This window comes from Erinaceus europaeus, chromosome 12, assembly GCF_950295315.1.
Source record: "Erinaceus europaeus chromosome 12, mEriEur2.1, whole genome shotgun sequence".
Taxonomy (NCBI): domain Eukaryota; kingdom Metazoa; phylum Chordata; class Mammalia; order Eulipotyphla; family Erinaceidae; genus Erinaceus; species Erinaceus europaeus.
This window is the reverse complement of record NC_080173.1, coordinates 12,348,887-12,374,847: the sequence shown is the minus strand read 5'-3', so window position 1 is coordinate 12,374,847 and position 25,961 is coordinate 12,348,887. Positions and strand designations below refer to the sequence as shown.

Genomic DNA, 25,961 nt, shown 5'->3' with positions numbered 1-25,961 from the left:
GGTACAACAATGCTTGCCCCCCCCCCCACTTTCTTCTAAAGACATTTTTATGAATGTGAAACTAGAGCACTATTTAGTTATTTTGTTTTTGTATTTTTTTTCCTCCAGGGTTATTGCTGGGGCTCGGTGCCTGCACCATGAATTCACTGCTCCTGGAGCCTTTTTGTTTTTCCTTTTCTGTTGCCCTTGTTTTATCATTGTTGTGGTTATTATTATTGTTATTGATGTCATTGTTGTTGGATAGAACAGAGAGAAATGGAGAGAGGAGGGGAAGACCGAGGGGGAGAGAAAGACAGACACCTGCAGACCTGCTTTACCGCTTGTGAGGTGACCCCCCCCCACAGGTGGGGAGCCAGGGGCTCGAACTGGGATCCTTATGCTGATCCTTGCGCTTTGCGCCATGTATGCTTAACCCACTGTGCTACTACCCGGCCCCCGAGCACTATTTACTTCTAGCATGCCATGCTAGGGATTGAACCTGGTAGTTTGGTCATGTAAATTCTGTGCTCATGTGCTGAGCTATGTTCCCAGTCTCACAATTTTTTAAAAGGAAATTTTGTCAAGTAGCTATGTACAGAAAGGCAAATAATGGACAATGCCAACACTCATAAGTAATCACTGCTAACATTTTATCAAGTTTACTTCTCTCTCTCTCTCTCTCTTTCCCTTTAGGGTTATTGCTGGGGCTCAAGTGCCTACACTAGGAATACACTGCTCCTGGTGGCCATTTTTTCCATTTTGTTGTTGGATAGGACAGAAATTGAGAGAGGGGGGAGAGAAAGATAGACTCCTGCAGACCTGCTCCACCACTTTGTGAAGCAACCTCCCTGCAGGTGGGGAGCTGGGGGCTCGAACTAGCATCCTTGCGCCGATCCCTGCATTTCACACTATGTTCACTTAACCTGGTGTGCCACCACCTGGTCCCCAAGTTTATATCCTTCTATATACACAAAGATGTATATGTTCCTATTGTCTTAACTATGTAAGTACATATATACTTATTACATACAGTCATTCATACCTTTACTACTGTTAAACTAAGTCAGATTAGGACAAAGCAGTGGTGCAGCCAATAGAACTCTTTTCTCCAGGAATAGAGAGGCAACGTGCAGAGACCTAGGTTTGAGACCCCGGTCTGCACCTGCAGGAGGAAAGAAGTTTCATTAGCAGTGAAATAGTGATAGCAGTATCTCCCCTTTTCTCTTCCTCTATATCCCTCCCCCTCTGTCAAAAAAGAAAGAAAAAAGGAAAACAAATAACCATGGGGAACAGTGGTTTGGTGCTAAGCCCTGGCAGCAATTCTAGTGGAGGAGAAAAAAAAAGGTCGGATCGGTCGGTAGCATAGCAGGTTAAGCGCACATGGCGCAAAGCACAAGGACCATCATAAGAATCCAGGTTCAAGCCCCGGGTGCCCCACCTGCAGGGGAGTCGCTTCACAAGCGGTGAAGCTGGTCTGCAGGTGTCTATCTTTCTCTCCCCCTCTCTGTCTTCCCCTCCTCTCTCCATTTCTCTCTGTCCTATCCAACAATAACGACATCAATAACATCAGTAATAATAATAACCACAACAGGGATAAAAACAACAAAGGCAACAAAAAGGAAAGTAAAAAAAAAAAAAGGTCATATACAGTAGTTCCCAAGTGTCAGTCTGTACCTTTTACATGGGAGTCACCAGTGCAACTTTTGGAAAATGTGAACTCTGCTTACATACAATTTCAGAAAGGTTGATTCAGTTGCTGGGGTGGATCCCATTTCAGTCTTCGCATGTTACCCATGCCTAGGTTTGGGGATGGTGTTTTTTAAATAGTTTTCTCACTGTCACTTATTTTCCTCCCTCATTTTTGGGCTGCAAGGTCATTCAGTTAAGTAGAACTTGTGCTCTATGACTGTTTCTTTTCTCCAGGAAAAGAGAGGAAACAAAGCATCTGATAAAGCTAACATCTTAGCCTTCGACGCCCTGGTGGCCTTCTGTGAAGAATTGGGGTGAGTTGCTTGTTTTACATGTGGAGTCAAGCGTTAGACCTTTTGTTCCCCAGCTTCTACTAGTTAACCAGCTGATGTGCTACTCATACATAGGCCACCAGTGTCTGCAGAAGGCCACTGTGAGGGGGTGTTTTCTGTCAAGCTATGTGAAACTGGCCACCTTCTACTTTACTGTGGAAGAGGTGTGGGTGCTCCTCGGTATTGCCCCCAACCCCGTTTCTAGGAGATGGCTCCACAAGTGACTCACTCCTGAGCCACTGGTATTATAATCACATGCCTCTTAGCTGACTGACTGCACACTTCATTTGAGTAGTAGTGACTTTTCTTCTTTTAATAGAATTTTTTAAAAGATTTTTTTATTTATTCCCTTTTGTTGCCCTTGTTTTATTGTTGTAGTTATTGTTGTTGTTGTTGGATAGGACAGAGAGAAATGAAGAGAGGAGGGGAAGACAGAGTAGCGAGAGAAAGACACCTGCAGACCTGCTTCACCGCTTGTGAAGTGACGCCCCTGCAGGTTGGGAGCCGGGGGCTCGAACCGGGATCCTTAACACTGGTCCTTGTGCTTTGCACCACCTGCACTTAACCCGCAATGCTACTGCCGACTCCCAGCATTGACTCTTTATCTTGAACCCAAACTGAGGCATATAACTCAGCTTATCTCTTGGCCGGGGAGGGTACTGGCCTTGGAGAGAAATCACTTGGAACCCACTTATCTATTTTGTCTTTATCTGCTGGTTGAGGAAAGGAATAAAGAGCCTGAGAGCTGTCCAGTGACAGGCAGGTTGTGGCAGGATGGGTTCTTTTTTAAAAAAAATGTTTTTAAATCTTTATTTACTGGATAGAGACAGCCAGAAATCGAGAGGGAAGGGGTCAGTAGAGAAGGTGAGAGACAGAGAGATACCCGCAGCCTTGCTTCACCACTCACAGCTTTCCCTATGCAGGTGGGGACTGGGGGCTCGAAACCATATCCTTGCTTATTGCAACATGTGCATTCAACCAGGTGCACCATCACCCAGCCCCGGCAAGATGGTTGCTAAGTCACAGTCATGAAGCTCACGAAGATGGATGTAATTAATCTGGGTCTCTCTGTTTTCAGTGCCATGCACACTTCCTTTTTTTTTTTTTTTTTAAAGATTTATGTATGTATTTAAAAGAGGAGGAGAGCCTAGAGCATCACCTGAGCACCTGGGGTGCCAGGAATTGAACCCAGGGCCTCACGTGTCCATGTCTTGTGCTCCTCAGCTGCTGTGGAAGTATTTGCATACACATGTGCCTTTTGGTTTTTACAACACTAAATTCCTGAAGCTGATTTATGTTCACGGTTGTGGTGTCTAGCAGATGTTTGAGGTTCTCTGGAAACTAGAGAGGCAATTACTGGAGCAGGATGTTTTGATTCCCACCAACTCCTAGTCATCGGTGATTCAGTGGCTTCTGGACTAAAGCTGTTTCTTTCCCAAGCAGTGTTCTCTCAGTAGGCCTCTGTGGCAAGATGATACCCAGCAGAGGTAGCTGTCAGGACTCATCCTATGCCCATGGCCATGCCACCAGAATCCTTTTTTAAATTTTATTTAATTTTTTATTACCATCATGGTTATTTATTTATGTATTTATTTATTTATTTACCAGAGCACTGATCAGCTCTGGCTTACGCTGGTGTGGGGGAATTGAACCTGGGACTACAAGGAGTTGATAAATCAAACCTTTGTGGATCCACTGAGTGAAGTGCTCTTAACAAGAGGGTGATGTGTCCTTTCTAATTGTCCCAGTCTTCTCTGCTAGAAATAGCCCTGACTGGGACCTTATCAGAGCTGAGTCTGAGGAAGTATCTGTGGGCCTCTTGGGAGGGTTGGCTCTGCTGTAACCCCAGAGCCTGTAGCACCCCACCAAGCAAGAAGATAGGATCTGCTTAGTAGCTGTCTTTATTTCTCTTACCTCATAGCAGAGGACTGGGCCCCCCTCGGGTCCCAGGAGCCCCTTACAGTCTCAGCTGGCCTATCTTCTGTGTCATATGTGAAGGGTCCAGATTCAGGATTTCCAGGCCCAGGATGGAATAAACACTAATGTGTGACTGGATTTGAAATTGCTCTTCATGGGTTGGGCAGTGCTATACCTGGTTGAGTACATATATTACCATATTCAAGGACCAGGGTTCAAGTCCTTGGTCCCCAACTGGAGGGGGAAAGCTTCACGAGTGGGGGAGCAGTGCTGCAGGTATTATTCTTTCTCCCTTCCCTCTCAATTTCTGTCCTACCAAGTAAGAGAAATGGGGGGGGGGGATGGTCACTAGGAGTAGTGGATTTGTCATGGAAGCATCAAGTCTCAGTGATAACCCTGATGGCAATAAACAAGTAAATAAATAAATAAATAAATAAATAAATAAATAAATAAATAAATAATCAATCTTTGGAGCCAGGCGGTAGTGCAGCAGGTTAAGCACATGTGGCGCAAAGCGCAAGGACCGGCATAAGGATCCAGTTTGAGCCCCCGGTTCCCCACCTGCAGGGGAGTCGCTTCGCAGTCAGTGAAGCAGGTCTGCAGGTGTCTATCTTTCTCTCCCCCTCTCTGTCTTCCCTTCCTCTCTCCATTTCTCTCTGTCCTATCTAACAGGACAATATCAATAACAACAATAATAACTACAACAATAAAACAATAAGGGCAACAAAAGGGAATAAATAAATATTTAAAATAATAATATAATAAAATAAAAGGCCAGTGTTGTAGAGTTTGGAGCACATGGGTGCTACCAGACCCTGTGAAGGATACCCAGGCATCTCAGAGACGCGCAGGAAAGACACTTGGGTCGGTACAAATGTGTCCTGGATGAGGCAGCCAGAGGCCTTCCTGTCTTATCATTACTGGATAGAGGCAGCCAGAAATCGAGAGGGAAGGAGTTGATAGAGAGGGAGAGACAGAGAAACACCTGTAACACTGCTTCATCACTCGCAAAGCTTTCTCACTGCAAGTGGGTGCCTCGAACCTGGGCCCTTGCACATTGTAACACGTGCGCTCAACCAAGTGTGCCACCACCCAGCCCCTCCTGTCATCTCTGTATATAGCAACTTTCTCGGATTTATGCTTGAAAAAGAAGTGTTGATTAGCTAAGATAGGTCTCCCCCCCCCACCATGTTATCACTAAGACTTGGTGCTTCTTCTCTCTCTCTCTCTCTCTCTCTCTCTTTATTTTGCTAGCGATTGAGAGAGAGGAGATAGAAATTATAGTCAACCCTTATCTGCAACCTTAGCAGAACTATTTCCAGTGGAGGGAATGGGGATCCAGAACTCTGGTGGTGGGAACAGTGGAGAATTATACCCCTGTCATCTTAGAATTTTGTAAATCCATATCAGTCACTAATAGAATTTAAATATAGGGAGTTGGGCTGTGGCGCAGTGGGTTAAGTGCAAGTGGTGCAAAGCGCAAGGACCGGCGTAAGGATCCCGGTTCGAGCCCTGGCTCCCCACCTGCAGGGGAGTCTCTTCACAAGCGGTGAAGCAGGTCTGCAGGTGTCTATCTCTCTCCCCCTCTCTGTCTTCCCCCATCTCTCTCCATTTCCCTGTCCTATCCAGCGATAACAATAATAATAACTACAACAATAAAAAACAAGGGCAACAAAAGGGAATAAATTAAAAAAAAAGAATTTAAATACAAGAGAGAGAGAGAGACAGAGGAGGGGGAGAGAGGGAGGAAGTGGGGCAGGGGAAGAAGTATCTACAACACTGCTCCACAGCTTGTGAAGTTTCTCCCCCGGTAGGTGGAGACCTGGGGTTTGAACGGAGGTTGTAAAGCGTGGTAACCTATGTACTCTACTGGGTGCTCCCCCACCTGGCCTCCCAGATGGGGCTTTTTATCTTTTAGTATAAGTTTGAAGTTACTTTCAGCTAGTTGCCTTGGCACTTTCTGTAAGATGTAGGGATATATGTTTGGCCTAGATTGAATTTGGCTTCATTATCTCCTGGGTCTCTGGACAGCCAAGTCCATATCTGTTTATTCATTTGTTGGCTCAGTTGTTCATTCTCATTTATTTAACCAGCAGCTATTAATTTTGACTTTATGTCCTGCACATCGGACATGATAGGGAGCATGAGGGTGAACAGAGACCCATCCAGTGGGGACTACAGGCAATTATCAGATAATCCCATAAATATAAATATATATAATTCCAGATCATTAAAGGGGCTTGGAAGAAAAGAAACATGGTGTTTTGAGAGCCCCCTTCTTGGCCCCCTCAAAGTCAGGTCACTCCTCTTCATACTTGTCCTTGTTACATGGAGGGAGGACACCAAAGATAACAGCAAACAAGATGAGAAACATGACCATGGAGATGAACAAGCAGATCACTATGAGACCCCCTTGGTCCCAGGGGTTCAGCCAGTACTCATCATTCCACTTTTGCTTCTCTTTTGTCAGTTTATCCATGTAAATCTGGAAAAGAGGGAATAGAGACCCTGAGTGCAGGGATTTCTCTAGAGCCCTTTCCCAGACACTGCTGTCCGCTATAGCAGTCTCAGCTAGTAGATGATGAAGGGGTCATGGGTATTTGGGCTTGATGCCTCTGGCAAGCAGCAAATGGACTTTCCTTCCCTCTAGAAACAGGAGTAGAACCTGGTATAGGGGCAGGGGTTGGTTCTTGAATTCTCCTTGGAGGTTACCTCTGGACTCTCCAGTTCTTTCTCAAAGAGCCTTGCTACGAGCAAGGACTTTCCTATCCCAGAGCCGTACTCAGAATCTCAAAGCACCACTGTAAATCCTCCCTAGTTTTTCACCCTCTATCGCCGGACTTTTGCAAAGCTTTTTGAAAGCTCAGCAGAGTGCTGAGACCTTGGCAAACCTCCTCAGAGGAAGCTGGGGACAGAAGGATGAAGGAATCTTCCTGAAACCCAGCTAAAATGGCCAGGCTGTAAGCCTGCAGCCAGTTGAAGGGTGCCTTGGAGAAGGAAGAAGGAACCATTACCTGATTCTGCTGTTAGCACTCTTGTGTCCTGAGAGAGGGCAGCTTGGGGGAATCCTTCAGTCTTCACGCTTGGAAGACGTGAGCTGAGGAGGCCACCAGGTGAACAGACTTGCGCTTTGACTCAGTGAAGCCACTGTTGTGAATAAAGCTAGTCTCATTGCCAGGTGGCCCAGACCAGGCAGGTCTCATTGCTATCGCCAAAGCAAACAAAGGTGGGCTAGACTCAGTTGCCTAGCAACCAAGTTCACTTTCCACCTTTCATACATAGCCCCTCAGCTGTGTTCTACCCTTTTGTGATGTCATTTCGGGAAGCTGCTCACATTCCATGTGCTGAGTCGTCTTCCGCGAGATTCTGACAGATTTGGGGTGGGAGGAAGAGACTCTTCCGTGCCCATGTGACATGTCCTGAGAGGACCTGCCCAGAACTGAAATGTCCTGAGGCTGGAACTGCCACACTGGCTGCTCCCTCCCTGTGGCCGGCGGTCAATGATTAATGAATGCAGCTCTGGATGGCACCTCCTGGAACTGGTTTCTGGGTGGAGTGTTTATCACCACTGAGGCCTCTGGTTCCCTGACCTCCCTCTGAGCCTTTGTCTGCCTTAGTTGATTCCTGCCTGCTGGTGTGCTGGGCAGTTCGGGTACTGGAGGCAAACTTGTCCCTTGGCATTTGCAACCTAGTGGCCCCCATTCCTCAAAAAGACAAGCTTTGAGGGAGTGAGGGTGTAACTCACTGGTAGAATGCAGGCTTCACTTGGGTAAGGACCCTGGTTTGATACTCAGCTCCAAAAAATGTTGGGTTGTCGGGGGCCGGGTGGTGGCACACCTGGCTGAGCGCACATGTTACAATGTGCAAGGACCCAGGTTCAAGTCCCTGGTCCCCACCTGTAGGGGGAAAGCTTCACAAGTTTTGAAGCAGTGCTGCAGGTGTCCTGTCTCTCTTCCTCTCTGTCCCCCCATTTCCCTCTGTATTTCTGGCTGTCTATCCAACAAATAAATAGTAAAACAAAATAGGTTGTCAGAAAATTCATGATGCCATTTTTAGAAAAATACCTCGTGTCTTTTCGGACAACCCAGTAAATTGATTGATTGACTAATTAGCTGAGTAAAGGACAGGAGGCATTAAGTGCCTGGCGTTTGCAGGCCAGGAAACACACTTGACACTAGGCATCCAACTGTGAGCCCAGAAAGACAGGCCCTGCTTTCACAAAGCTCACATTGTAGTGTGGCCCTGTTTGTCAGAGTTATCTGGGAGTGTCTCTTAAGTCCCTGTGCCCCTGTGTCACCTTGTACCATTTACAGCAGTCTCTGGACACAGCTGAGTCCCAGTTGTATGAAGCCAGGTGACTGTTTTTGCCACCAGGATCGAGGAGACAGGTGATGAACAAGTCCTGAGGGTCCTTACCTATCACAGCTGACCTGACCCCTGACTTACTGTAAAGCACACACTCTACTAGTGAAATTAATCCTTACTAAGAGGAAGTTGTTTGTTCCCAGACCTGTTTGTGGAGGTTGCCCTTGTTATTATAATTACATAATTGCATTTTTCTCTCTCTCACTCTCTCTCTCTCTCTCTCACACACACACACACACACCATACACATTGAGGTAACAACAATAGCCCAAAACCCCAATTTTATAACTGGACAACAGGCTCAGAAGTAGTTTATTCTAGACCATGTAGCCAAGAGATAAAACCACCCTGGGTTTGAGCCCAGCTGTTCAGCTCAGCTGCTCAAGAGTCTGAGCTCTGGGCTCGGTACTGCATGTCAGAGTGGGTGGAGAGGGGAAGTTGTCTTTAGAAATTCCAATCTGACCACTTAGGGATGACTTTGGGGTCACTCTAATAATATTCCTGTCCAAATAGATGTGGACAAGACAACTGTAAACATTTTGTCAAAATCAAGAAGGGTGTCACACATTCCTTTGCATATGTCCTTAAGTTCTTGATCTGCTTTAAAAAACTGAAATTAGCAGATAGAGAATATAGGAATTCTGGTTATTAGGCACACACTTTAGAAAGAAAAAACAAGAAGACAAAACTGGTCCTACATGGGTCAGACTGGCCAGGAATGTATATGTGCTTGTTTCCATTTAAAATGTGTGTTGTCAGAAAAATAGCTCACTTGGATAGTGTGTTGATTTGCCATGTGTGTGACCTGGCTTTGAACCTGGTCCCCAACGGATTGAAGGAAGCTTCAGTACTGTGGTCTCTCTTTCCCTTCTCTATCTCTATCCAAAAATTAAATAAACGACTACACAAAATGGATCTGGCATAGTAAAAGTCACTTGACTTGACTTTTCAGTTAATTGCCATCCCTGATCTTTAAAATTCTATTGTGGGCTGGGGAGACAGCAGAATGGTTATTCAAAAGACTTTCATGCCTGAGGCTCTAGGGTCCTAGGTTCAGTCCCCAACACCACCATAAACCAGAGCTAAGCAGTGCTCTGGGGGGGAAATAAATAATTAAATACTTACATACTTAACATAAAAACAGAATCATTGCTATGATCAATGTGAGGATAATGCTATGATAGGAAGAGGTAGAGAGTGTTGTGGATGAGGACCAGGCAGTGGCACACCTGGTTAAGCACACACACTACACCACGCAAGGACCAGGTTCAAGTCCTTTGTTCCCACCTCAAGGGAAAAGCTTCACGAGTGGTGAAGCAGGGCTGCAGGTGTCTCTCTCCATCTCTATCTCCCCTCCCCCTCTCAATTTCTCTCTGTTTCTATCCACTAATAAATAAATGCATATAAATTTTTAAAAAAATGCTGTAGGTGAATGTAGTCCAGTCTGGCCAGGGAGCAAAAGGAATGTCCCTGACAGCAATGATGTTTACATTGGCACAAGAAGATTGTAGATTAAAATTTAGAATTTGAGGACTGTGTTCCATGACAGACAAATCCCAAGGAGAGTGAGTAAACTTGGGGGGGGAAGGATCAACTTACCTAGTGAACTAGAACCAGAGCACCACTCCAGTATATATGATACTGGGGATTAGCACAGAACCCAGGTAGGCAAGGGGTATGTGTGTGTGTGTGTGTGTGTGTGTGTGTGTGTGTGTCTTCTGAGACCTTTCAAATATTTTACTGTTAAATATTTGTTAATGGGAGAGGGAGAGTGACCTAGAGAACACCAAAGCACTACTGTGCCACATGGAATGCTCGAGATTGAATTTGGGACCTCAGATTTTGAGAGGCTAACACCATATCCACTATGCCACCTCCCAGGCCATGCAAACTATTTGCTCCTACTCTTTTTTTTTTTCCTCCTCTCATTTAGAAGCAGAGAGGGGGGAGGGGGCACAACTGTACTGAAGTTTCCCCTCAGTGCAGTGGGAGCTAGCTTGAACCAAGACCTCTCACATGGCAAAGCAGCATACTAGCCAAGTGAGTTATTTTGCCAGTCCAGAAACTAACTTTTTAAGTACAAAAATTTGTCCTCAAGTTTTCTTTCTTTCTTTTTTTTAAATTTTTTTTTATATTTATCTATTTTCCCTTTTTTATTGTTGTTGTTAATAGATGTCGTCGTTGTTAGATAGGACAGAGAGAAATGGAGAAAGGACGGAAAGACAGAACAGGGAAAGAAAGATAGACCCCTGCAGACCTGCTTCACTGCCTGTGAAGCCACTCCCATGCAGGTGCTGAGCCGGGGCTCGAACAGGGATTCTTATGCCCGGACCTTGCACTTCGCGCCACCTGTGCTTAACCTGCTGTGCTACCACCCGACTCCCTCAATTTTTCTTTTCTTTTCTTTTCTTCTCTTCTCTTCTCTTTTCTTTTCTTCTCTTTTCATGCCCTGGAATTAGTATTCTATAGTAAATAATGTGAGGACAACTTGATTGTGTTGGAGAAGAGGTGATCATCCCTTTTCCTGTCAAGACTTGCAAATCAACATCAGAGAGATTAATGAGACAAAAAAAAACTCTTCAATAATAGCATGTGTGCCTCTTGTACATATGTGGGGGAAGGCCACTCACCAAAATGACTCCACTTTAATGACTTTCAGCTGAAGACAGAGGCAGCTGGGGAGGAGGCCCAGGAGGTCTGCCATAGGCAGTCACTGAGAAAGGCTAAGTAATCAAGGGTGTGACCAGTAAGCAGATTTAAAGAGATCTGATCTCTTGGTAAACTAAAGATTGGGGCCTCTCAGGTAAAGGAGGTTTTCCTTTACATAATGAAATGTCTCTGGGTGGCAGCCCCCATCCAGCCTTCAGAGCCCCATCTATGGAATTAATCCTATTTTATTTATGAGAAAGATAGGAGAAGAGAGAGAAAGAACCAGATATCAGTCTGGTACGTGTGCTGCCTGGGATTGAACTCAGGACCTCATGCTTGAGAGTCCTTATCCACTGCTCTACCTCCACGACCACTAATCCCATTTTTTATATTATTATTTGGGGGGGGAGGGGAATAGAGACAAAGAGAAATTGAGAGGGGAGGGAGAGAGAGACACAGCTGCAGCACTGTTTCGCTGCTTGTGAAGTCTCCCCCTTGCAAGTGGGAACTGGGGGTTTGAATTCGATTCCTTACACACTGTGATCTGTATGCCATCACACAGCCCCCTATGGAATTATTCTTGTGCTAAAAAAAGACATTTTGGGGGGGTAGACAGTTTTGTTCTTCTATACTTTAAATGTTAACATTGGAGAAAACTGTATGTGGGCTGGGGAAAGCATAATGATTCTACAAAAAGACTTTCATGCCCAAGACACCAAAGGCTCTAGTGTCAATTCCTAGCACCATCATAAACCAAAGCTGAACAGTGCTGTGGGGAAAAACAATCACACACACACACAGAGGGAGAGGGATACGAGACAGAAGATGGGGGAGAAAGGACTTGAAGGGTGAGGGTAGATATAGTGGTTATGCAGAGAGACTCTGATGCCTGAGGCTGTCTCTGAAATCCCAGGTTCAATCTCCCCGCACCACTGTAAGCCAGAGCTGAGCCGGACTTGAGAAAAGTATATGCTAGTGGGCAGGGGGTAGATAGTATAATGGTTATGCAAAGACTCTGATGCCTGAGGCTCTGAAGTCCCAGGTTCAATCCCCCACACCACCATAAACCAGAGCTGCTCAGTGCTCTGGTAAAAAGTATACTATCTGCTCTATGCCAAGTTTGAGCAGCGGTGATTTTGCTGACGTTTCTAAGTGCAGTGAGATGCCTAGATCTTAGATGTGGAGTGAAACCCTTTGAAGGAACTGAGACCACAGTGTGGTGCCACAGAGCCCACAGCTGCGGGAGGTTTCACAGAGACCAGCACAGAGACAGCAGTTGCTGCAGTGACCTCAGATATATGGTAGCAAGGCTGACTGACTGTGTCCAGGGTGACAAGATAGCAGAAGTGAGGAGGCAGCCAGGTTCAGCCAGTATTCTCTGGGGCCTCAAAGAACCACCGGTGACTGCCCTTGTGAAAGCAGTCACCCACCTTGTTCTACCTCTCTGTTCATAACTTTCCCACACTGGGGCGGGGTGCTGCCTCCTCTCCAGGCCTGTTTCCTCCAGAGACGTCCACATGTAGACCTAGGTGCTTCCATGGGGTGGAAGCCTGCTCAGGACTGCCTTATAGTCACAGCACACCTTTGGTTGCTCAGCTTTTCACTAAACCCTCTGAAGACAGGGACAGCACATTCTTTTTTTTTTTTTAACTTTTTCTTAATATTTATTTATTTCCTTTTGTTGCCCTTGTTTTATTGTTCTAGTTATTGATGTTGTCGTCATTGTTGGATAGGACAGAGAGAAATGGAGAGAGGGGAAGACAGAGAGGGGGAGAGAAAGACAGACACCTGTAGACCTGCTTCACCGCCAGTGAAGCGACCCCCTGCAGGTGGGGAACCGGGATCCTTACGTCGATCCTTGTGCTTTGCGCCACCTGTGCTTAACCCGCTGTGCTACCGCCCAGCTCCCGACAGCACATTCTTGTGGCACCGCAGTCGGTACAGCCAGGGGCTGAAGCAGAGAGATGGAAATGAACTGGACTAGCCACCTACTGGCGCCTAGGAATGTTCCTGGCCCCCACCTCTTGGCAGCAGGATTCAGAGCCAGAATCTTTTCTACAAAAAGATTCTGCCTCAGCTGGCTATGGGAAGAAACCTTTTTTTCCCCCTGCTTCTCTTCCTCCAGTGCTCTCTCCCTCTCCCTCTCCCTCCTCCTCCTCCTCCTTCTCCTCCTCCTCCTCCTCCTCCTCCTTCACCAGAGCACTACTCATCTCTGGCTCTTGGTTGTTCCTTCCAGTGATCAACCTGGGGGCCTCTCACATGCGGACCCAGTGGACTGCTGCTACACTATCTCCCCAGCATGCTGTGTGAAGTCCTGCACCGACCTCTGAGCTTCTTCCCTTGCTGAGTGATAGATCACAGGGAAACTGAGCTCTTGGGGGTCCCCCCTCCCCCCTTTTTTTCCCAGAGGGATATTTAGAAGGACTCCACCCAGCTTTTTCCTCTTGGGCCGCACTTGCTTACAGGTGGGTATTCTGAGAATTAGGGGGTGTAGGTGTTAGGGTTGGTTGATGGAATCAGAGCTTATCTGTACTGTAGCTGGGACCATGGAGCTCTGGGGTAGTTGGTGAGTAGGGAGTATGGAGCCCGAACCTGGGCTCAGAGACTGCCACCTTTTAGCTAGTAGAGCCAGAATCTCTAGAATGGGGCAAATGAGGTTATTGTGATGATTAAATGGATTTTATCTGCATCAAAATACTTAAGGCAAAGACTGAGCATTCATTCATAAGCCCTCAGTGGAGTTTCTCTCTATCTTTGTCACCATCAGCTTCCTAGCTGTTATTACAGTACTTCTGAATTCTATTCTCTTTTGGTAGTGGTGGGGGTATGGGGTACAGGCAGATATTGAATTTCTTTGATTGCATATGGAAGTGCTTCTTCTCTGAGTCCTTTTTTAAAAAAATTTTTAATTGTCTTTATTTGTTTATTGGATAAAGACAGCCAGAAATTGAGAGGGAAGGGGGAGATAGAGAGGGAGAAAGACAGAAACACCTGCATCCCTGCTTCACCACTTGTGAAGCTTTTCCCCTGCAGGTGGGGACCAGGGGCTCGAACCTGGGTCCTTGTGCACTGTAACATGTGCGCTCAGCCAGGTGCGCCACCACCCAGCTCCCTCTTCTCTGAGTCTTCAGCCCAAAACTAAACCACCAGAGAAGTCCATGAATACCAGGAAGTAAAATCAAGAGTCTCCTGCCTGCCAGTTGGAGTCAGAGGGCTGGGACTGGCATCTTCTCTTTGCTCCTTTCTGTTCAGGCTCGGCCCCCAGGAAGCCATAGTGAGCCAGGTGACGGGCACATCAAAAGTTCTGGCTCTGGGGTTCTGGGAGGTTCTACAGAAGCCTTCTTTCTGCCTCCTCTCCCCTCACTTCTGGCCTAGTAGCTGTGCTTGGAAACTTTAAAAAAAAAAGAGAAAAACACTGAAGGAAGACAGGGAGGCAGGGCCGTGTTGCTTTCCAACAGGTCCAGCGCTTAGACTAGGTGTTGTGTGCTGCGGGCTTGGCATTTTGTCTAGAGGGGCAAATAGAGGCCAGGTGGTGGTGCACCTGGTTGAACACACATGCAAGGAGTGGGGTTCGAGCCCCCAGTCCCCACCTGCAAAGGGAAAGCTTTGTGTGTGATGAAGCAGTTTTGCAGGTATCTTCGTCCCTCTCCCTCTCTGTCTCCCCCTCACTCTCACTTTCTAGCTGTCTCTATCCAATCAATTAAGATAATAAAAAACTAAAAAGAAAAGAGGAGCAAATAATGAGTAAGTCTGCAGGACTCTTTTTTTTTTTTTTTTTTTTGCTTCCAGGGTTATTGCTGGGGCCCAGTGCCTGCACTACGAATCCACTGCTCCTAGAGGCCATTTTTCCCATTTTTGTTGCCCTTGTTGGTGTCATTATTATTGTTGTCATTACTGTTGTTGTTGGATAGGACAGAGAGAAATTGAGAGAGGAGGGGAAGACAGAGAGGGCAAGGCAAAGATAGACACCTGCAGACCTGCTTCACTGCTTGTGAAGCGACCTCCCCACACACACAGGTGGGGAGCCAGGGGCTCAAACCGGGATCCTTATGCCGGTCCTTGCGCTTTGCACCACATGCGCTTAACCCACTGTGCAACTGCCTGACCCCCATGCAGGACTCTTAAGACACACCCCACACTGTGCTTTCCCTGGGAGGTGGGCATTGGGATGAACCCCTTTTCACAGGAAAGTGTAACTCAGGGAGATTGAGCCACTGACCCATGTGAACACAGCTGGAGGGTGACAGGGTGAGGGCTTGAACCCAAAGGGTCAGGTGGAAGTTACTGACAATACCAGTGGCCAGGCCTCTCCTCCCTAGGAAGGGCCAGTGGTCTGAGCCTGCTGGTGTGGAGTTTGCTGACTGCAGTTAATGGCAGAGGAGAACATTCCTGATCCCAGCACCTGCCCGGGGAACATAGCCACCGTCATGCAGCATGGCCCTTCTGGGAGTTGGCATTCCTTATCAGCTCCTGCTGGACAGGAATTTCACTGCACCCCTCCCTCGTTCCAGGGCATTACTCCTGTTTGTGTATTTACTTAGCTTTCATGGTCACAGGGGACCAGAAGGCTAGAAAGGACAGTCCCTACCCCACTCCTGGAATTCTGCCACGCGGCCCTTGCAGTGCACAGAGCCCAGCCCGGGGAGCAACTGACACTATAGATACACAACCAAAAAAACTTTTATTGGGAAGGAAACGGCAGGTCCTGGGCTAGAACACTGACATGTGCCACTCTGGCAGGAAACTGGGTCTGTAGCTATCACAGTGTCCTCCTGACTGACCTGCTGCTCCCTGACCCGGTCAGAAGAACCCAAGGGCCAGCTCCCCCCAGGTGTGGGCTATCTTCCTCCATCCAAACCTGCTTCAGTGGCTTGTTAAGAAGTGAGGTAGGCAGGGAACACCCAGTGGCTTACTGTCTCTGAATCACTCACTCCTCCTCGGCACCTGGTGTTCGCTGGCAGGGGAGGGTCGGATGATCAGGACGACTTATTTCCTGCTAAGGCTCAGACGTGGGTGTCCGGCACTCTGGCAGGGCCGAGTGCCTTGGAGCTGCGTCTTGGTCTTGAGGGGCAGGGGCTTCAGGGCCAGGCAGACACCCTCGGTCATGGCTGAGCCCCGCCCTCCTCTTCAGCTTCTCCGTGTCACCGCTCCATCACTCACGGTGGGGTCAGGGGCCGCACCTGGCCCTTCCTGCGCCGGGGCTCAGGGCGGCAACAGCCGGAGCAACAGCAGCAGCAGGCTACTAGCAGCAGCAGCAGCACCGTGGCTGGAGGGTCGGGAGAGAGCAGAGCAGCTCAGGTGGGGGGAGAAGACATCTCTGTGGGTTCCCAGTGGTCCAACTCCCTGGCTACATAACCTGAGAGCCTGCTGAGGAGTGTTGACTGTCCCCCTGCCTGCCACCAGGACCCTGACCTCCCTTTCTCATCGTGCCTTCTTCACTGCCCGGAACCATGCTTCCTTTAGCCCTGGCTGGGATCTGTGGGTACCCCAGCCCCCAGTACCACATCCATCACCCCAAAGGACTGGGAGCAATCTTCTGGCACCCAGCCACCTCCAGCCTTTCAGCCAGCACCAAGGTTTCCTCTGGATGCCAGGCAGAGGCATGGGCATGGAGGGTACAGGGCCACCGACCTGTGAACAGGATGATGACTGAGAAGGCCGCGATCTCCACGGGCTCCGCCTGGGGCAGCCTCTGCAGCTTGAGCAGCAGCCTCGCCCCCATGGAGCGCATCTCCTCCGCGAAGTTGGTAGCGGCCATGCTGCTGGGGTTCCTGCGGGGCTGTGTGGAACAGAAAGGACCTGGAGTCCCCACAGCGCTCTGGAGAGCCCGCCCTCACCCACTGCAGCCCGCAGAACGGGTTTGTCAGGTCTCACCCATCATTCTCCCAGTGGCTCACCAGGGAGGAGGGCGGTCCCCTGCACTCACTGGTGGTCTTCAGCCCCCGCCCAGCTGACACTGCCCAGAGAGAGAGAGAAGCTGGTGATGTCAAATGAAAACGAGACACCACCACCCCCCTTTCAGGGGCCACTGGGGAGAACTGGACAAGAGGGTCTACCTGTGGACCACGGTTGGCTTGGGTTTGTCCCGTCACTGTCGCACTCCTTTGTCTCAGACATAGACTGTGCCAGGTCTCAGGCAGGCCCAGCTCCCCTGGTATCTTTGGGTCATTTAGGACTTTGGGCGCCTCCCATACTGGCTCAGACCTGCTCCTCTGGCCTGACCAGATGAATCCCTTGTGCTCTCATCCTCACCCAGGAGTATGCCATCTCGGGCCCCCTGAGCCCGTACCTGAGAGGCAGGTGGCTACGAGAGGCCAGGTGTGTGAGTCTGGGCATATTGTGTGCATCGGAGCTGTCCCCCCTCCCCCGCCCTGCCTGTATACACAGGGAGCAGGGACAGCTTTGTGCCAGCCCAGCCTGAATCTGATCACTATGACAGCTCTAATCCAAGGGATGGTGACAGCTGCCCAGGGGCTTGTGCCAGACCTCAGCCTCTAATTATGACCTCCTTGTCCTGTCTGAGCCGGGCAGGTTCTCCTGACGCCTGTAGCTGTGGCCTGTGAGGCTGGTCATTCCTTTGTTGCCACTGCAGTACCAGCTGTCTTTGAGCTGGTACTGCAGCTTTGAAGGTCACCTCCTGGAACCTCTACCCGCCACTGGGCTTCGTGCTAGAGTCCCTCTAGGTGAAGCAGGGAGTCCTACCCCATTCCTTCTTGGGGCTGTTGACTCGGGTTATCCCCACCTGTTACCCTCTGCCTCCCAGTCCTCAGGAGAGCTCTGCCAGCACCTGTTCTAGTCTCCCCCTGAGGGGAACGCTGTTAGAATTCTTCTGGATTTGAACGCTGCCCCCCTTATGCCTTTGTGACATGGACCTTGTCTGTGAGTCTCTTTTCCTGTCCGTCTTACATGGAGATACCTGTCTTTCAAGGCTGTTGGATTAGTTGGATTAGATGCCTGGCAGTGCAAATTCAGGTCTGGGGGAATCCCAGTTTGTGTGATTATGTTTTGAGAGGGGTCTGGTCAGCACAGCCTTTAGGGTAGTTAATTCACATGCCCCTCACCCCCAACACACACATAGTCAGTGACTCTCCCCAAACACCTTTAAGGGAGTCTGATCTGCTTTCCCCTCCTGGATGGTGATAGAATATGAGTGGAGAGGGGATGAGGGCTCGCATCTAAGCCAGTTAGTCTCCTGTCAGAATCAGGAGCTTCTGGGGTTATCTTCTCTGAGCTTCTCTTATGTCACCCCAGGGGTATGCAGAGGAGATTAGGATCCTTGTTCTGAAATTTACTAAGAGAAACAGAATCCTCAGATGGGATCAGGGAATTAGCACAGTGGTCAGTGTTTGTGTAACAGGCTTCCATACCTGAGGTACCCAAGCTCCTAGGATCAGTACCCAGCACTACCGTAAACCGGAGCTGAGCAGTGCTCAGGTTTTTCTTTTTTTTTTTTTTAATTCCTAAAAGGCCACAGGTGGGGTCCAGATGGTGACACACCCAGTTGAGTGTGCACATGTTACAATGTGCAAGGACCTGGGTTTGATTCCCTGGTCCCCACTTTCAGGGGGAAAGCTTTGCAAGTAGTGAAGCAGTGCTGCAAGTGTCTGTCTCTCTGTCCCTTTCACCCCGTCCTCTCAACTTATGGCTATCTCTATTCCAGTAAATAAAGATAATAAAAAAAAATGTTTTTAAAAAGGCCACAGGTCACTCATTCCTGCCTCTTTTAGACATAGAGAAACAGGTCAGGGCCCGGTGGTGGCGCACCTGGTTGAGTGCACATGTTACAATGCACAAGGACCCGGGTTCAAGCCTCCGGTCCCCACCTGCAGGAGGAAGGCTTTGCAAGTGGTGAAGCAGTGCTGCAAGTGTCTGTCTTTCTCCCTCTCTATCTCCCCCTTCCTTCTTAGTTTCTGGTTGTCTCTATCCAGTAAATAAATACAGAAAATAAAAATAAAATTTAAAAAAAAACCACAGATCTTAGGAGCAGAAGGGACTGTTTTTGAGGTCACAGAGGAGGACAGGTGTGCTTCTTCCACTGCCCCATGGTGTTCTTGACAAAAGCCATCTTGGAGAGCCCGCTCTTTGACCCAAAGACAAGCCAGGCCAATGCTCTCTAGAAGCAGAGAGCTTTGCATGAACACACACACACACACACACACACACACACACACACACACACACACAACACACACTTTAGCCAGCTAAGAGCACTGCTTTTAGCAGGTATGGCACCCGTCAGGCCAGGGCCATACTTGCTTCTTGAGAACCACAATTGGTGCTAGTCACCAAAGGACCAGCTCTAGCATGTCTTTCTAGCTCAAGTTCCCGAACTCTTTTCCTGAGCATAGAACCCCCTTTATCTGTCACACTGGACAGACTTCTCCCCACTGACCATGAAGCAAGCAGACTTGCCCAAGGAAGGCGATTTCCTCTCATTCTGGAGACTGGCTATCAGCACTCCCCAGGTCTCTGAGGATAGGAGTCACCCAGTGGTCACTCGGAGGAGGGAATGCTGACTGAAGCCCCAGGGAGAGCTTATGTGCAGGACTCAGATGCACAAGGGGCTCCTCCCTCTTCAGCTGCACTTACTCAGCTCTCCAACCTAATGGCCCTGAGCTTTGCCTGATGTGGCTAAGGGAGAGACACTCCTTAAAGGGGGAAGGAGCTAGAAGGCGAACACGCAGAGACCCAGGGGAGACTGCAGTGAGCAAAGCGGTGTGGGGCCGGGTGGGCTGAAGGGTGTTGGTTTCCAAGGCAGAAGCAGGAAAGCTGGCCTGGGCTAAGCTTGCTGTGCAGGAAAGTCAGGGTGTTGATCAGAAGCTTCCTTCCAAAAGTCAGCCATGGTGGGGGGTGGGAGGCTTATGAAGTCAGAAGGATGCAGGTGCACGTCCAGAGGACAGGCACCCCACTCTGGAAAGAACATGTTTCCCCCACCACCACCACCGCCAGTGGCAGGCCACAGTGGTGGCATCATGACTTTGCACCCAGGGCCTCTAGTGGGGTTATCAGCCCACCTAACCCTCAGCCTGGCCCAGAGCTGCTCACTGTACTTCCTCTGTTCCAGGAACAGGAGTGGGGCCACTGGGCCTGGCTGAATTGCCCCCAGAATCCTCTTTCACTTTCTAGTTAGTGGATTGTCCTTCCCAGCGTGGCTTTATGTACAAGGAGCCTTAGTGAGGGCTGTGGGGAGCCAGAGGGACCTAGTTCTCAAAGAGGAGGCACATTCCAGTGGGTCCCAGGCAGTGTTCCCAGTGGGCTATTTAAAGTGAGGCCAAGAGAGTGCTTGACTCCTGGTGCCCAATATAACCAGCAGCCATCAGGTGACCCTGCGGTGTGTGTCTTAGCCACTCTCTGGGGCCTGGGACGAGTTAGTACTCAGCATGGCTGCCTCTTGTCCTTTATCTGGCTTTAGAGGGAGGAAGACAGGGAAGTGCAGTGGAATTCCTGGGAATTCAGTTTTCTCTAGTCCTTCTATCTCAGACTCCTTCCCCAGCTTAGTGCTGGCTCTGCTGCTAGTGGCCTTTCCTGTTGCGAGCAACCTGTATGACCCTTATCAAGCCTTCAGGGGGTACCCCCAGGCTGAGGGGAAAAGGGTGCACATTAGAGGGGTGAGCCGGCAGAGCCAGAGGGCCCAGAAAGCATTCCTTGGGTGTCATTCTGTGGGGCACAGAGAATCTTGTGATAGAGCAGGCATCCTGCAGGACAGACAGCTGCCACTTGGTTCCTGATCCTTCAGCTCCCCGAGGCCCCCTGTGAAAGAGGTGGTAACAGGCAGGGGTGTTTGGGACTCATAAACCCAGTGACGGCTCCGGGCCCCAGGGCTGCTTACTCTGCCACGTTAATTTTGTCCCGGTGGGTTTCTGGTTCCCTTTCCCCTCAGGGCATTTATTGACTTCCTTGAGTCAGGGCTGTGGGATAGCAGTGGGAGATTCAAAGCAGAATTGTCCACCGAACCCTTTCTGCCTGGACTGGGACCTGCGGTGGGGAGCTGACACATGAACCCTTCGGTCCCTGCAATACTTGCCACTGTTGCTCATTGTCCCCACTGCCCTTCTGCCCCAGCTCGGTGCTGTTTTCCAGGGACCCTGCCCACCTGTGTCCTTTGGGCAGAGGACTCTGGTTCCTGTCACCCAGGCTGGAAGCTCAGGGCTAAGAGCCAGCAGGCTGGTGGTGGGCCCTGCTGAGTCCCTCCTCTCCGCCATGCGCAGACTGCACTCCGCAGGCCAGGCGGCTCAGTCTCCCAGCCAAATCCCACAGCCTCTGCTGAGCCAAGGACTCTCGGATTGACCTTTGGTTTCCCCTTTTCCTGCGAGCAGTGTTTTTCCTTCTGAGTGGATACTAGCTTGTTACTTTGGGGAGAACATCTGGGTGGCAGAGGGAGATTTAAAATAAGCTAGAAGGGGGAGGCAGCCAGCCTGGGCCTAGGCCCTGCCCACAGAGCCACGCCTGGTGCCGCCCAAAGGCCTGTCTCAGGGGTCAGCATCACATGGTGTCGGGAGGGCCAGACACCAGGATGGACCTGCCCTCAGCCTCTCCTCCCATGGTCACCTTTCTCCACCAACCCTGCGTGTGGGAGCTAGGCCCTGATTTTGTTTTATTTAACTAATTAATTTTTTTTTTTTACTTTCTTTTTTCTTACACCAGAGTGGTACTCAACTCTGGTTTGTGGTGGTGTTGAACCTGCGATGTTGGAGCCTTAGGCATGAGAATCTGCATAACTACTATGCTATCTTCCCTGTCCCTGAGTTTGTTTATTTAATTTATTACTTTTAACAAGGGCACTGACTTAATGTTGGTGATAAGAATTAAGCCTAGGACCTTGGGACCTCAGGCATGAAAGTCTTTTTGTATAACCATTATGTTATCTCCCTGCCCAAAAAAGAAAACTTTTTTAACCAGACCACTGCTTAAATCTAGTTTATGGTGATTAAGGGGTACCAGGGATCTTGGAGCCTCAGGCATGGATGTTTTTCTGTCTAACCATTATGCTATCTCCCCTGCCCTAAGGCCCTGCTGTAAAAGAAAAACTTTCACAGCAGATTAAGCGCAAGTGGCTCAAAGCGCAAGGACTGTAGTGAGGATCCCGGTTCGAGCCCCGGCTCCCCACCTGCAGGGGAGTCACTTCACAGGCGGTGAAGCAGGTCTGCAGGTGTCTGTCTTTCTCTCCCCTCTGTCTTCCCCATCTTTCTCCATTTCTCTCTGTCCTATCCAACAACAATGACATCTACAACAATAAAAACAAGGGCAACAAAAGAAGGAAAAAAGAAAAAGAAAAACTTTCAGATTAACAACTCTGTCCGGCATCTCTGGGGTTTCATAGCTCTAGGCTTCTAGGCCAACTTTTTGTGAGAGAGACAGCCTTCCCCAAACACTGCAGTATTCCCCATGTGGTGCACCAGGGCTGGAACCTGGCTTGCACATCCCAAAGGAGGCTCCCTCCCAGGTGAGCTCCCTCACTGGCCCCAAGGCTCTGGCTTCTAGGGTGCCGTGTTCAGGCGGATAAATGGGCTTAGGGCTGTGATCTCACCCCTAATAACTTGTGGTCATCTGCTCTGGGATGCAGGGGACCCTTGCTGCTCCCTTCCCCTTGACCCTGACTCAGCTGGGGCCAGCACCACTTACCTGGAGCTCAGGTGTCTGTCCTTGTCCTGTTCACCACCACCGCCACCTCTTCCTTTGCAGAAGCTTCTTTCCTGCCCCACTACTGCTCCCTGGGCACCTCTCCTCACCAGTTCCTTGCTGCTGACAGCCAGCTGCTGTCTCAGCCCCAGTCTTTTTGTTGTCGGTAGTCTGGGAGATCCAGGTGTCAGGTTACTTGGGGCATCCAATACCACCAGAAGGAATGAGTCCCGGTAGGGAACCTGCCCTAAGTAAGGCTCAGGGCTCCTATGCCGGCTCCCTTGCCTACCCCAGTCTGGCCTGGGCTCCCTCTCTCTCCGCTGTGATCCTCCTTTTCTTCCTCTCCTCTCCCTCCTGTGGGTGTGTTCTAAGCTGTGGGCTGGGCCTAGGCTGGGAGCTGGAGAAGCGATGAAACACAGTGAGGTAGAGGTCGCCTCTGTTTCCTTTGGAAAATGACCCCTGGGAGGTGCCACCTGAGCCTGAAGAAAAAGGGGGAAACCTTGCCACCCAGCCAGCCTTTTGACCCCTTACCTCCCCTTGGAGGACCCTTGGTCAGGTGTTCCACACCCCACCACTCATCGGACAAGTCCCTGGTGCTCCCTCTCTGGCCTCTCCCAGGAAAGAAAGTAAACAGTGGAGGAGCTGCCAGACCACCCAGCAGCAGCCCCCTGGGGAAGAACTGGAGTCCCTGGTGACTTGGTTGTGGCCCTTGCCTGACTTGTTTGCTCAGGGAGGTGCCTTGTGTTCATCACGGCCCCCAGAGGGGAGAGGGCACCTCTGGTCTCAATCTTGCCAGTGTCTGCTGGAGCCCAGCAGTCAGGGAGGCGCTGCGGGGGCCCGTGACTGCAGGGGCCCTGTGACATTTGGCTGGTTGGGCCACCGCTGCCGACCAGGCTGTGCCCAGAGCGGGACGGCAGTCGACCCCAGCCTTCATCTGCCAGCTCTCAAAGGAGCCCTTTGAGTGTGAGCACAAAACCCCAGTGAGTCAAGGATTGGGGTGGGTAGGGGGGAAGGAAGCCAATCTTGTGGCCACACCACTTGGATGCCAGAGCTTCCCCCGAGGCCAGGCGGCCAGTGTGCCAGTGTTTTGGAAACAGCGCGAGCAGTGCCCCCTGGTGGGCTGGCTCTGTCATTGCACACTGCGTTCTCAGTGCTGCCCTCAGGACTGGGTGGTGGGCATCCTTTCTTCCTGGAGCTGCCCCCTGGGGTGACGGCTCCTCAGAGTATTTCTTGAAGCTCCAAGCAGCGCTCATACTGAGCCGTGTCCTACTAGTCACAACACTGGCAACTCCTTCCTTCCTTCCTTCCTTTCTTGCCACCAGGGTTATCGCTGGGGTTTCACTGCCCCCAGCAGCCATTTCTTCTTTTCTTTCTCTTTTTTTTTAATTTTTAAAATATTTTATTTATTCCCTTTTGTTACCCTTTTTTATTATTGTTGTTGTTGTTACTGATGCCATTTATTGTTGGATAGGACAGAGAAAAATGGACAGAGGAGGGGAAGACAGAGGGGAGAAATAGACACCTGCAGACCTGCTTCACCGCCTGTGAAGCGACTCCCCTGCAGGTGGGGCTCTTTTTTTTTTTTTCTTCTATTTGATTTGATAGAACAGAGAGAAATTGAGAGAGGTGGGGGATAGGGAGGGAGAAAGAAAGACCCCTGCAGACCTGCTTCACTGCAGGTGGGGCCTCAGGCCCTGGTCCTGCTGCAGTGTGCACTCCATCGGCTGTGCCTCCACCCGGCTCTGGACACCAGCAGTCCTCGTCCCTAGTACGCACACCTAGACAGCCCTGCCTGCTTTCTGCCAGGTGTCCCACTATGGGTCATATTCAACAGTCACGCCTCCACCCGACACCTCTCACCTGCCCCAAGGACCCACTGTACTCTCAGCCAAGCGTCCTAGCAGAGGGAGGTAGCTAGAAGCTGGCCACCCTCAGCACGCTGTGTCTGTTCATCGCCCTCACCAGTGTCGAAAGCTGCCTGGTTCCTGCTTGCAACATTTCCATCTTGGGTTATGTACAGGGAGTGATGGAGAAATAACAAGGGAGAGGTCACCAGGATAGAGAGAAAAGCAGAACAGAGGGATGAGGCCCAAGCGGGGCGGCCTGCAGCTCCTCCCTCCCTCCCACCCAGCCCTCAGCTCCTTGCAGAGCCCGAGCCAGCGCACTGTGCACTCCATTTTGTAGACAAGCACTTGTAGCTTCAGGATATTATACTTGGGGGGGGGGCAGCATAATTGTTATGTAAAGAGACTCTCGTGTCTCCAGCTCCAAAGTTCCGGAGTCAGTCTCCCGCACCATAAGCCAGAGCAAGCAATGCTCTGAGTGTGTGTGTGTGGGGGGTCATACACTTTCTATTTTGTTTCATTTATTTTCCCTTTTGTTGCCCTTGCTTTGTATTGTTCTTATAGTCATTGTTGTTGTTGATGTCATTGTTGGATAGGACAGAAATGGAGGGGGGGGGGAAGAGAAAGACAGACACCTGCAGACCTGCTTCACCACCTGTGAAACGACTCTCCTGCAGGTGGGGAGCCGGGGGCTTGAACCGGGATCATTATGCCGGTCCTTGTGCTTTTTGCCACATGTGCTTAACCCGCTGCGCTAAAGCCTGACTCCCTTAAATAGGTTTTTTAAATTGACTATTTATTTTTGGATAGAGACAGAGAAATTGAGAGGGTGGTAGAGAGACAAGCGAGAGGCATCTGTAGCACTGCTTCAGCACTTAGGAAGTTTCCCACCTGCCAGTGGGGGCTGGGAACTTGAGCCTGGATCCTTGTGCTTTTCAGTGTGCACGCTCAACCAGGTGTGCCACCATCGGACCCCTTACTTTCCCAAAAGATAAAACCTAAGCACAGATTCAGCGTCTAGAGCCTGCCCTCCTCCCAGGGCACCCCACTGGTAGAGAATGGAGGTACAGGCAAGGGGCTTGGACCTGGAGGAGCAGAGGAGCGGGATATAATGGGGTCCGTGCCCTGCTCCTCTGGATAGCCCTATGTGGAAGGTGGCACTGGGAAAGCACTTGGCTTCACTGTCCTCATCTATAAAATGGGCTTGTGAGACATGGGGCGTGAGGTGTCCAGCAAGGTGCCAGACACAGGACCTTACTTGTCTTGAGTTTAGAGGTCAGGCAAATGAATGCCGTCCTGCCAGAGACCCTCACCTCCTGCCTCTGTTCTGCTTCCTGCTCCAGATGCCGCCATGCTGCCATCGCCAAGTACTTTGGGGATGCCACCCCCACCTGCACCAAAGGCTGTGACCACTGCCAGAACCCTGCAGCTGTGCGGAGGCAGCTAGACAACTTGGAGCACAGTGGCAGCTGGAGCAAGACCTGTGTTGGAACTTCTCAGAGGAATGACTTTGACCCTGAGCTGTATGAAGGAGGCCGTAGGGGATATGGGGGCTTCAGCAGGTGAG

At 49.9% G+C, this 25,961-nt stretch overlaps 3 protein-coding genes across 7 annotated transcripts in view; 1 reads left to right on the top strand and 2 right to left on the bottom strand.

The window, feature by feature from the left end:
- The window catches only part of RECQL5 (RecQ like helicase 5), a 46,452-nt gene that overhangs the window by 15,722 nt on the left and 4,769 nt on the right, over positions 1 to 25,961 (top strand). For all 4 annotated transcript variants that reach the window (XM_060202759.1, XM_060202756.1, XM_060202758.1 and 1 more), the window contains exons 7-8: positions 1,903 to 1,982; positions 25,738 to 25,956. In XM_060202759.1, coding sequence (XP_060058742.1) covers positions 1,903 to 1,982; positions 25,738 to 25,956 — 299 coding nt within the window. The remainder of the gene's footprint in view (positions 1 to 1,902; positions 1,983 to 25,737; positions 25,957 to 25,961) is intronic.
- Positions 5,981 to 7,646, bottom strand: SMIM6 (small integral membrane protein 6). Its single transcript, XM_016189165.2, has 2 exons — positions 6,932 to 7,646; positions 5,981 to 6,402 (listed from the first exon to the last, which is right to left on the bottom strand). The coding sequence occupies exon 2, from the start codon at positions 6,394 to 6,396 to the stop codon at positions 6,217 to 6,219; it is 180 nt and encodes a 59-aa protein (XP_016044651.1). The 5' UTR covers positions 6,397 to 6,402; positions 6,932 to 7,646; the 3' UTR covers positions 5,981 to 6,216.
- On the bottom strand, positions 15,594 to 22,799 carry SMIM5 (small integral membrane protein 5). 2 transcript variants are annotated; one of them, XM_016189161.2, is made up of 3 exons: positions 22,554 to 22,799; positions 16,563 to 16,710; positions 15,594 to 16,197 (listed from the first exon to the last, which is right to left on the bottom strand). In XM_016189161.2, the coding sequence occupies exons 2-3, from the start codon at positions 16,687 to 16,689 to the stop codon at positions 16,088 to 16,090; spliced, it is 237 nt and encodes a 78-aa protein (XP_016044647.1). In that variant the 5' UTR covers positions 16,690 to 16,710; positions 22,554 to 22,799; the 3' UTR covers positions 15,594 to 16,087. The 2 variants fall into 2 exon arrangements, with proteins under 2 accessions (XP_016044647.1, XP_060058743.1); XM_060202760.1 differs by lacking the exon at positions 22,554 to 22,799 and adding an exon at positions 16,988 to 17,292.

Excerpts from the sequence above, each read along its gene's own strand:
- SMIM6 (XM_016189165.2), bottom strand. The coding sequence starts at position 6,396 with ATGGATAAACTGACAAAAGAGAAGCAAAAGTGGAATGATGAGTACTGG.
- SMIM5 (XM_016189161.2), bottom strand. The coding sequence starts at position 16,689 with ATGGCCGCTACCAACTTCGCGGAGGAGATGCGCTCCATGGGGGCGAGG. Across the intron at positions 16,198-16,562 it reads AGTCATCATCCTGTTCACAG|CCACGGTGCTGCTGCTGCTG; the intron begins GTCGGTGGCCCT and ends CCGACCCTCCAG.